Here is an 11,646-nt window from a genome sequence, read left to right on the forward strand (position 1 = left end):
ACCTCCAAACTTCAAGGGTATTTCTCTTATGAGCTCCAATTCAGATTTCACCTGGGCTAGGACCACTTGAGGCATGCCAAAGCCCTTTGATGCAGTATTGTCAGACTGAAGAGGTAAACACTCACACACATCAGAATATCAGCCAAGGTTTACCGACTTTCAGTGCATCATAAGACAATATAACGACAATAACCTTGTCTAACAAGCAAATACGTACAACTTGTTCATAGGCTTAATTGTGTTAGATACAAATCCAAGAAAAAACACCAGTTGAATTCCAAACTTCAGCAAGGTGGCATCTCAGACAGCTGAATATTCAATGCTCGTAACCAGTTCTTGATCGAGTATTGATGGTATGTGGTTTGGTGGTAAGACACCACTTTAAGTTTCAGGTCCCCTAAACCACCAATTAAAGAAAGCACACAAAAGGAAGAGACCAGAGACAAAAAATAGGGAAATACGCTGAACTTTTATTTCTTTTTCCATTAGGTGAAGGAGCTACAGGCTGGCATTGGTACATGGAGCTGGTCACTGTCCATTTTAAGAGAGGGGTCGTGTTCCACATGGAAAATGGTTCACATGTCATCAGAACTATTACACTTTGGCACAAAGCAATAACCAAAAACAATCACACTGATGAGAATGAACAGGTTTCATTTTGTGCTTCTATCAAAATTATATTCAAACACATTTTCCATTCGGCATCCATTAGTCATACAATTGAAAACAGCTCATTTGGTCAGCAAAAGTCACCCGTTTTAAGACCTCACACTCCTCTGTCAAAATGACAAGCTTCTTACAACTACCAGGCTTGGCAGGGACAAAGAAATTACCCATAGCCTACACCCCTCTCCCAAACAGAATGCTCCAACCATTTTATAATATAGTATACTTTCAAAAGCAAAAAGACAAGTGTTAAATCTTAATCCAGGCATTTGTCTCGGATCACTCAATCAACTAGCTTAGGGCTGATGTAGGGAGAAGAGGTGGAACTATTGATTAAGGCACTTGAGAGAGAAGAGTGTTGCATGTGATTATTGATAGAGCAAGAAATAGTGTTAAAGCGACAGAGGAGATGACTTTGTGTGGCTTTGCATCATTCATCCAACACAGTATACCCGCTAAATTTCTTTCTAGGGAGTAAACTTCAGATCATTTACACAGCTGAACTTGACATTTTCGCCTTGACGGATGGACTATAAAACTAGACCATTCATAGGAGCAATTGTTTGGTCAAGGCCTAAATGATCTCACAAATCTTTAATCTTAAGTGAACATCTGTATGTGCACCTTTACTCCCACATAGAAAGGGAAAAAAGCAGGTAAAATGAAGAAACTAAATCACAGACAAGAGAAAGGTGCAGCTTTTGTTAAACTGAAGTGGAAGACGTTTGATACGGAGAGTATTGATTTTTTAACAGTGACCTGTATCAGACACGATCAATTGGAGAGAAAACGAGTGACTTTAAAACTGAAACAAATCACTGGTGCTGGTACAATAGCATTGATTCATAGGATGCTGCATGTGAATCTTGGGCTGATTTTTTTTTCTGAATTCACAATGTACTAAGAAAGTAAAGTACTCTGTGCCAAAGTTTTTAAGAAAAGGAAAACAAAAGAATAGCCGCTTTGGGAGGACACAAATCTAAAAAACAGACATTGCCGTGCAGTGCACTTCAGCGTATATGCCAGCCATCTCCTTGAAATCACCTGTAGAACAATAACATACAAATCTGTTAGAATGGAACAGAAGGAAGGGATGAGAGGCTCAAGTGAATTAGAGGCACGCCACCGTGGACTGAAACGGTCCAAACTGGCATGAATCCATGCCCTCTGCCATGATTTAGAGGGATTAACTAATTGCACTGCCAAAGGCGAGCAGAAAGCAATCTGCATCCTGGAGCAAGAGCTTGTTTGAAAGCTCTTTCGGCCCTGATCAAATTGCTAACCCAGAACCCAGTGCAGTGAATGCGGACTATAAATGCATGCCATGGACACAAGATGTGGCGCCACTCACCGGTCACCCTAATGCGCGTTGGGGTCCCCTGCTTTGCGCGCTGCATCCGTCTCCTGCTCAGCGTCTGGGTCCACGGAGTGGAACTCCGCCACGTAGAGGCTCTTGTCAATGGAGCCTGGAATGGGCTTGATGTCGGTGGACAGCTGGTCCTCGATGCCTTTGAGGTTGAAGCGGTCCTCAGACGTGATTAGGTTAATGGCCAGACCCAAGTGACCATATCGGCCTAGAGTGCGAGACAGCGCAAGTGGTTAAAAGGAGAGGATGAGAGAGATGGCTTTGCAAAGCAGCTACAGCTAGCTGTCCCAGCAGAACACAATCTGCAGATGCCAAAGAGTTGATGCAGAATTTGAATCCTCACCTGATCTGCCAATGCGATGCAGGTATGTCTCTGCATTTTTGGGGAAGTCAAAGTTGATGACTACGTTGACAGCCTGGATATCAATTCCCCTGGTGAACAGGTCTGTGTGTGGACGGCACAAAGACGGTCAGAATTTGCATAGAAAAATAGCTTAAAAAAACAGACATGTGCATTAGTGATTATACTTACCTGTGCAGACCAAGTTCCTGCACAACCCATTTCGGAAGTCGTGGAACACACGGTTTCTGTACTCCTGTTAGGGACATTCAAACAAGGCTGGTCAGACATCGGAAGGAAAGCATCATGTTAAAGACTAAATCAATTATCATCAACAAACGGGACAACAGCTGTTGCTCATTAGCCAGGCAGGCAGGTGTGCGAACACACACACAGACTTTCTTTCACACCACTTCTCATTAACTACACAGCAGGCATATACACACTCTTTCAGTCATATTCTAAGCTACAGCATAGTATGTTGTCCTAAATTCACCTGCATCATCTTGGCGTGGATGTAAAAGCAGGAGTAGCCCAGCTGGGTGATCTTTTTGGCCAAGAGCTCCACCCTCTGGGTGGAGTTGCAGAAGATGATGGACTGATTGATCTGCAGCTGGAGACACATGAGGAAACGCATTCATTGGACTGATGTAAACCATTTCCATTGCTGACACGCTGTCATGCAGACACACACACACACTCGCTCTCTCCCTCTTTCTGACAACCCATGAAACAAATAATTATGAAATTGCATTTGCAGACATGACCTACCCTGGAGAAAAGCGTGTTCAGACAGTGGACTTTCTGCCTTTCAGTGACATAGGCATAATACTGGGTAATGCCCTTCAAAGTAAGCTCGTCCATCAGGTTGATCTCGTAGGGCTTCTGCATATGTTTTGCCTTGTAAAAAAAAAAAGACATCCTTTCAATACAATATCTATTTCAAAAATTACATTTTGACTCCCGCGACGAAAGTTTTTGAAGGCCAACACTTAATCTGAGTTAACAACACCATCTCACCATAAACTTCTGCACAGTGACGGGGAAGGTGGCAGAGTAGAGTAGGATCTGTCGATGCTTGGCCGTAAAGCTAATGATGTCCTCGATGAGTGTCACAAAGTCCTGAGAGAGAAGTTTATCTGCCTAAAAAGAACCCAAATGACATGACGAGTGTGATTAGAAATAGGCCTGTGTACAAAGTTTTGCACTGCTCACCAAGAGTTGGGTGTAAGTCACACAAGGCCTGGTTTCTTACCTCATCCATCACCAACATTTGAACTCTGTCCACTTTGGCCAAACCTTTTTTGATGAGGTCCAGGATCCTGCCTGGAGTGGCTATTATAACGTGGACTGGAAAAGGCAAGAGGGAGCAAAGCAGAGGGGTATAATTAGACCAAAGATGAACATTTCACAATGGCCACCAGTTAACACCAGCAATATTCAAAAAAGTATGGTAAGACAAGTTAATACAAAAAGATTAAGTAGTCTGCACATCAGTAGCTCCCAGTGATATTTATTGTCAAGCAATAAAGGCTTATTTAAAAAAAAATAATAAAAGAAATCCTGATCTAAGGATGTGCGTGGATGTTCAACTTTTTAAGACAAGTTAATTCAATATAGGCACGAGAAGGGATAGTTCAAAACAGAGTCTAGACCACTTGAGCACTCCACACGACTCCCTCACTCGAGAAAGGAAAGGGCAAATACCCGTTTCATCCAGGCGCATGATGTCATCCCTCAGGTTGGTGCCTCCTGTGGTGGCCATGACCTTGACCCCACCCATGTGCTTGCTGATCTGGATGCTGATCTGGCTGACCTGCAGGGCCAGCTCACGAGTGGGCACCAACACAATGGCTACAGGTAGAGAGAGCAGGAGAGAGCAGAAGAGGAGGAGTTCAGGGTAAAGCAGGGAAACCAGTAGAGGTGAAACAGATGCGCACGCGCACACACACACACACGCACACACCCACCTGCATGGGAATGAGAGTGTGATCGAGATCAGCACTCTGATGGTAAGGCCGAAGTAGTAAAATAAAATGTCACCTTTAGGACGGAACATATACATTTAAATTCAGCCATATTTTAGTCCAATGGTTTATGGGTGCAGATTTTTTTTTTTAAACACAATGATCTGGCATCTTATCAACTGTGCAATCATATACATTGACTGCCAAAAGTTCAAAAGTGTGACTGCAAACTGCAGGTGCCTGAGGATGCAGTCTTGCAGTATTTTCATTGTTTCTGTTATACTGGCAAAATACATTAACAAAAGCAGTTTGAGGGACCATTGCAGGGCACCTCCAGTCCGACAATTGAATTGGGAATTTCACAAAATAGGCAGGAATTCTGCTAGACAAAATGTGATCTGATCAATCGATTTACCTTCAAAACTTGTACATTCAAAACAGTTGAATAAGCTTAGAGCGTGTTTTATTGCTCCTTTCAACTCCTTTACGTTCTCTGTAGACTGGTTTACCAGGTTTAACAGGTATACCAAGTGACTGTTACCTGGTCTATGAACATTTTCATTGAACCTTTTGAATAGCTACTCAGAAACAGGTGGGGAGATACTAATAGTTCGCTAGCTACCTGTTGGAAACCTCTGCCCTATACTGACAAAATGCAACCCAATGACATTTTCCGCATGAGGACACCAGAGGTATTCAAACTTACACAAGCAATGTCAACAGTGCGTTTGCCCTCTTCCGTGGTAAACAATTCTGCACCCCAGTTCAGACCATGCTCAGTGTGCAAACAGCTAACTGTTACTCAACCCCTTACCTTGGATGTAGTCCTTCTTGAGGTCTATCCTCTCCAGTAAGGGGATGAGGTAGGCTCCACTCTTGCCTGTGCCGTTCTTGGCCCGGGCCAGGATGTCCCTGCCAGACAGGGCAATAGGAATGCTCTCCTCCTGCAAGCAACATGCCAACAAGCTCAGCAGACTTTCACTCACAAATAAGGCTACATCCTCCAAATACAGTAGTCTCCTGACAATCCCAATTTATTCATTAGCTACATTTGTCAGTTGATTTTTGTATTCTGAATCAATTCATGGACCAGGCAGCAAAGTTATATTTGCCGGTCAAGCTCTGGACGCCCTGCCAAGGACGCCGTGGGAAGCTTTGGACGCTTTGCCCGCTCTGGCCGCTCTGATGTGGTAGCATTTTATTTTCAATCATGTTCATTGCCGTCGTTAGTCGCTGAACCGTGTCATAGCTCATTACCATAAAGTTGAACCACTCTCAACTTTCTCAAGTCGCTCAAGATGCCCAAAACGCGACCCCGACGGATTTGCCGCTGCTGGCAGCTGAGAGAAGCCGGCTTCCATTCAAAATAAATGACTTACGAGTTTGGAAGCTCAAGTCGGCGACGGTGTGAGTGTACAGTTAGTTTGGTGACCCATGGTTTAGATTGTTTTGTGAGGCTGGCCTACCTGAATGGGAGAGGGTTTTTCCCAGCCCATCTCAAAGATGCCCATCAGTAGCTCACGCTTTAGGCAGTAGTCTTCAAACTCATTCCCCTTTGTAGAGGTCACATCCTACAGATGAATATGAACGTTAGTCTGTATGTGGTCTAAATAGAGGCTTGGCTGAACACAACCGGTCAACACTACATAGGACTGAATTAAGATAACACATATAATCATAGATAGATGGGATACGCAGGACCCAAAGACAGGAAGGTGGATTTTTACAGGAAACTCACTGAGGTTCTCATTCTGGTGTCTTTTGGTGGTAGCTGCAGGCACTTCTTCCAGTCATCGCCAAACCTATGCATGTAACACCAATTAGCTTACTCAGCAACACTTTCATAGACATGATAATATGGTCATATGTGGTATATGGAGCAGATATACTATATGCCTACCGAATGCCATCACTGGTTTGGGGTATGGTGCTTCCAGTCTGAGACACAATAGATGCCATGGTTGGTTGTCTGGCAGCAGATATGGGTCCAGGCTGAAGTCCAGCAGGCTTGGGTGGTCCCCTGAGCTGCCCGTTTGGTTTGCCCAGTCCCATGACTGAGGTTGGGTTTTCTGTTCTCGCAGTAGCCATGGCTTCAAGAGTTTCTCTTTACAGTTCAATTTTTTTGTAGTTTTCTTTTTCGTTTGTATTTTTTTTCTCTTTTTTTCAAACTTTCACAGATTTGTTTTCCAGATAGACTTTGGAAAAAAAATGCCCTTTGATGTAAACAGTTCTGCTGTTTAAAGAACTTTGAGTTTTGGCCTGGTGTGATTGACAGTTCACACAGACTTGTACGCAGAAAACTCTTGAAAAGAAGAGTGTCTGACGTATGACAAATATGTTTACATATACATCTATATGACAGCTCTCCTTAAAGAAGAGAAAATATTATTTATATGAATAAATAATTATGTCCTCACTCGCAATATAAAAATCTATACGAGTGTGATTGCTCTGGAGGTCATGTCCTGTTTTATACTTGCTAAAGCAAACTTAACTCAGGACTCCTTATCTATGCTTCAAATGGACTTCCCTGAACTTTTATGAAAGTATTTTGTTGAAAGCTCAAAGTTCTGTTGTGGCTCTTGAATAAGTAGTACCGCTTGTCCTGTCTTAAGAGCCAAGTGCTGTTTTCTGAATATCTTTTCTCTCTTTTGCTTAACATTCAAATGGGGCTTATTTTCAGAAATGGCCCTTGGAATTCACTTGGGTCAAAATGTTTTTTTGTTTGTTTGTTTGTTTTTTTTTTTTTTTGCTTTTTTCCCCCAAATACTGCTGGCTACTTCAAGTTCTTTCAAATATTTCAAAGTTCTTTCAAATATGTATGTTCTGTGTGGAATATATAAAAAGAACTTGACTTAAGGTGGGATTCCCCCCCAAAATGTTTTGTTTTCTCTTCAACGTGTTTGTGCTTTGAGTCTTGAAACTCCTTGTATCTGTAGTCTTCAGGTGATGTGCAAACAGCTTGAAAAGATTCAAAACCGCTGCAAAACCTACGGGAGACAGAATAGCAGACAGTTCTAATCATTGGTAGGTTACAACATACAGAGCAATTGGGTACCTGTATCTTTGAAGAGCACTGCAAAAATAAGGATAAGTGATGCTGAATGAGGTCATGTTTGTTTATCTTTTTAACCAGACACTTCTGTCCAAAGCAACTTAGATTATATTTAAACCAAATACCAAATAAAACGCACCAGAGAGGTAGCTCACTCCTCACTTTAGTGCTCCTCCATAAACTCCACAAAGTGCTTTGCTTTTGTTTGGGGGACCGATAAACAGTTAAGTTTTCAATTCTGACTAAAGGGCTGCAACTACCAATTAATTTCATTGGTGATTAGGCTAATGTGTGGATTACTTTTCTTGACTAACATATCAGCGGTTTGATCTATAAAATGTAAGAAAACAGTGAGAAATTACTTTTTAAATACACAATTTACAATAGTGATCTGCGGATTAGTTGCCCCCCTAGAGGGTGCTATCAACGTTGCAGGTAGGCCCCAAATGCTTAAGAGCCCTCAAGGGGACTTACTCCAACCAATATAATAACATTAACGTTGCCCCTAACTTGGTGACCTAAATACAATGGCAACAACCAAGAAGTACAGATTGATTGTTTATCTACTTAAAGGATAGCTAGGTAATAACACAACTTTAAAGTTCTTTGTTAATAGCTTTCCATCCACGTTCAGCAACAAACCGTAAGATAGGCAACTGGCTATAAACAACTACAGACCAATCTTTAGCGTTCAATGTTAACATACGACGCATTTCCTTTGACAAGCAGAAAAAGTAAACTGACTCTTAAATTACAGCGAATAAGTCCTGACCAACACATGTCTCTGCTAACTGCTGGAACCCCTCTATCGCTTTCTTGGTTAGTGGCTAACGTTAGCGAGAGCGACGATACAAGCTAACGTTATCTTAACAAGCTAACACCAATACTTGCTATGCTAGGGCCATCCTTAAAAATATCTTTGTTTGCAGTAACAGCCCCCCCAAAAAATAATTGGGTCGGTAGGTAGGCAAATATTTTTTTTTTCAAGATTCAAGGTAAAAAAAAAAAGTAAATTTTTGGTCACGGCGATTTTGTTGGTATGAATTTAAAAACATTTGCATGTTATATATATATATATATATATATATGTACATACACACACACACACGACACTATATTGCCAAAAGTATTGGGTCACCGGCCTTGACCCCCATATGAACTTCAGTCACATCCTATTCTTAATCCATAGGGTTTAATATGACGTTGGTCCAGTCTTTGCAGCTATAACAGCTTCAACTCTTCTAGGAAGGCTTTCCACAAGGTATATGCATGACTGTGTACCCGTGCACCAAGCAAGGTCCATACAGACATGGATGACAGAGTTTGGTGTGGAAGAACTTGACTGGCCTGCACCTGACCTCAAACCAATAGAACACCGTTGGGATGAATTAAAGGGGACTGAGAGCCAGTCTCCTCGTCCAACATCAGTGTATGACTTCACAAATGCGCTTCTGAAAGAATGGTCAAAAATGCCAATAAACACTCCTAAACCTTGGAAAGCCTTCCCAGAAGAGTCGAAGCTCTTATAGGCCTACTGTAGCTGCAAAAGGTGGACCAATGTCATATTAAGCCCTATGGATTAAGAATAGGATGTGACTGAAGTTCATATGGGGGTCAAGGCAGGTGACCCAATACTTTTGGCAATGTAGTAATATTTCTGAACGTGACTTAACAAAAATCAGCATACTTTATAGAGGGTGCATTAACCGTATGTTATCTGCACACCTATGACTAGATCCAATTTGTTGTAACAACACACAAACACTCTTGCTTAAATTCTTGCTTTATAATGATCTTTACCTTTTTAATTATTCTTTGACTATATTGCCCTTCTCTGCTCTTGTTTGTTACTATTTGCTTTGTGTCTAAAGCACATTGAATGACCTGTGTATAAAATGTGCTATTCAAATAAACTTGACTTGACTAAAATGTAGGCTATAGCTTTAAATATGCTGTAGCCTACTGTCAGAGAAGTAAACAAAAAATATATAATATGAAAATATATTATGAAAAAAATCATTTCAATGATTTTACTGGTAACTAGATTATACGGTTTACTTGCATCCACCGCTACGACGTGTCAATGCAACCTACAAATCAGAGACATTACGTTGCTTTCTTTTCTCCACCAGTAGCTAGTTCTTAACCACTTGAAGAATAGCTGTCCTTGCTACCCTGTAGTAGAACGATCCCTTAACGGGTCACTTAAATGTTTCAATCCAAAAGAAACCACTTAATGCTGGCACGTCCTCAATTTTTTGAGTTTCTTCCACCAAAACCTAAGGTCTCATTTAAGTCTGTTGACACGGTCACCGTTACACGAATGGGGAGAAGGGATGGGTCCGAGAAAATATCTGGACATAACTTCGTGCCAAGTCATCTAAATGTTCAAGTGTTTAATGCGTTTTCAGGTGGATAATAGTGCCCGAACTAGTATAAGTTTTGACGTTGACCGCGAACATTTCTTGGCTACAGCCGCAGCTATTAGGCAACAGTCAAGCGCGAACCACTGGCAGTGAATGAGACTGGAAGCAGCCTGTAGCGCATGACAAACATAAACATATGACGCCACAGGTTTTTATTTGGAAGAAAGAACGCAGCCTACGTTTGTATGTAGGCAATTTGTATTCACAATACTTAAGAAAATATAATATTATTGTATTGCATTTGTATTGGGTGTTTGAAGAAAAATAGGACTAATTAAAAAAGAAAAAAAATCGGTCGGTCTTAACGCAATTTGCAACCGGCAAGTCGGTCGGACTAGAGAGGGAAAAAAACAAATATTTGGGTCGGCCCTATATTGACAGGGTCGGTCGGGTTACGGCAAACAAGAATATTTTTAAGGATGGCCTAACTAACTGGCATGGCGGATTGACCAACCAATTCTTAATACACAAGCGAGATCATGAATAAAACAATGCAAGTCACAAAATCTAACCAATACATCCATATAGACAACGATGAATGTTCAAATATCGTAGATGTTAAATAAGTTGGAAGTGTTAAATAACCTATGGAAACTTAGCATGATAAGCTAACGTTAATGAACTTAGCTAGCGGCTATCGATAGCAAAACTTAAGCCAATTCGGTAACGTTTACAGCCTTAACGTTAACGGATTCCAGTTTAATAAACAGTCACTTAACGTTTAATATTTACTTAGAGATACAGGAGTCATCAACCTTGTCTATTCTATATGGTCTGATGTTATGTCCTCAAGTGTAGCTGCTAGCTGCTAACGCTTAGAGATAATGCTACGCATCACAAAAATGCTCTTCAAGTTAACGTTAACGACAAAAACCAAGTTGCTAGATTAAACTTGGCTAACTGCAAAGCTAGCTACATTCACGTTACTAGCATTATTTACCACTCTTTTAACCAATGCAATCGAATAACAAATTCAAGCAATGTGAATTGACGTTAGCATGACAGTAGATCATATTAAAATTACGTTAACATTAACATTCAATTACAGTGAATAATATTAACATTACGCTAACGTTAGCCTTTTTAATCTTATGGTAACAACCCGCGGTCGAATTAAAGCAGTCAGTTTGAGTTGAAAATCATAAACAATAGCTAGCAAGCTATGTTCAGCTAACGTTAACAATTTTATAGCAAATCTGCCTTAGCTATTTATCCACGAGGATAACTATTATCAGTGTTGCTAATGGCTAACGGCTCATTCAAATCATAAGGTACCTTGGCTAACGTCACAACACAACAAGACCTTCACCTGGATATCTATTTAAAGTTCAATGGTCAAGTCTACCTCGTGGCTCGAAGATAGTCCTCTTATATATAATCGAAAATGTGTCTTTCTGCTTTTTTCCTCTGTAAAGTTCACACACTCGACTCTCTTTTGTCTCTGCGCAACATGGACGCACGGTCCTTTCTCTTTTTTCCAATCTCCAACTCGACTCGACTCCGAGTTCCCAGAATACTATGCAGGTACAACAACTAGCCAATCATCGAGACGAGTTCAAATTTGGTCTAAAGTGGGTGGAGCTAGAATCTAAAAAGTGTAAACATTTCACCAAAGATCCTTGATTAAGCCTCTCTGATTCCATTGCAAATTTAAATAATAAATCAAATCACACTAAAGAAAATAAACTCAATCTTCACATCATATCCCAACATTGTGTGTATGTATTGTTTGGTAGCCTTCATTTTTATTTCTGCTAAATGTATCTCTCCCAGTCAAAGGTTCAGAGTTAGGCCTAGGCTAAATAGCAAAAAGAACGCACAACATG

General features: G+C 40.9%; 1 protein-coding gene across 1 annotated transcript; it reads right to left on the reverse strand.

Annotated features, from left to right (window-relative positions):
• Nucleotides 1–450: 450 nt before the first annotated feature.
• Nucleotides 451–11,322, reverse strand: ddx61 (DEAD (Asp-Glu-Ala-Asp) box helicase 61). The gene is made up of 14 exons (XM_062538966.1): nucleotides 11,166–11,322; nucleotides 6,240–7,329; nucleotides 6,078–6,141; nucleotides 5,806–5,910; nucleotides 5,154–5,283; nucleotides 4,080–4,226; nucleotides 3,628–3,722; nucleotides 3,393–3,515; nucleotides 3,144–3,272; nucleotides 2,869–2,985; nucleotides 2,565–2,628; nucleotides 2,376–2,477; nucleotides 2,018–2,240; nucleotides 451–1,710 (listed from the first exon to the last, which is right to left on the reverse strand). The coding sequence occupies exons 2-13, from the start codon at nucleotides 6,425–6,427 to the stop codon at nucleotides 2,026–2,028; spliced, it is 1,479 nt and encodes a 492-aa protein (XP_062394950.1). The 5' UTR covers nucleotides 6,428–7,329; nucleotides 11,166–11,322; the 3' UTR covers nucleotides 451–1,710; nucleotides 2,018–2,025.
• Nucleotides 11,323–11,646: the final 324 nt, after the last annotated feature.

This window comes from Sardina pilchardus, chromosome 6, assembly GCF_963854185.1.
Source record: "Sardina pilchardus chromosome 6, fSarPil1.1, whole genome shotgun sequence".
Classification (NCBI taxonomy): Eukaryota; Metazoa; Chordata; class Actinopteri; order Clupeiformes; family Clupeidae; genus Sardina; species Sardina pilchardus.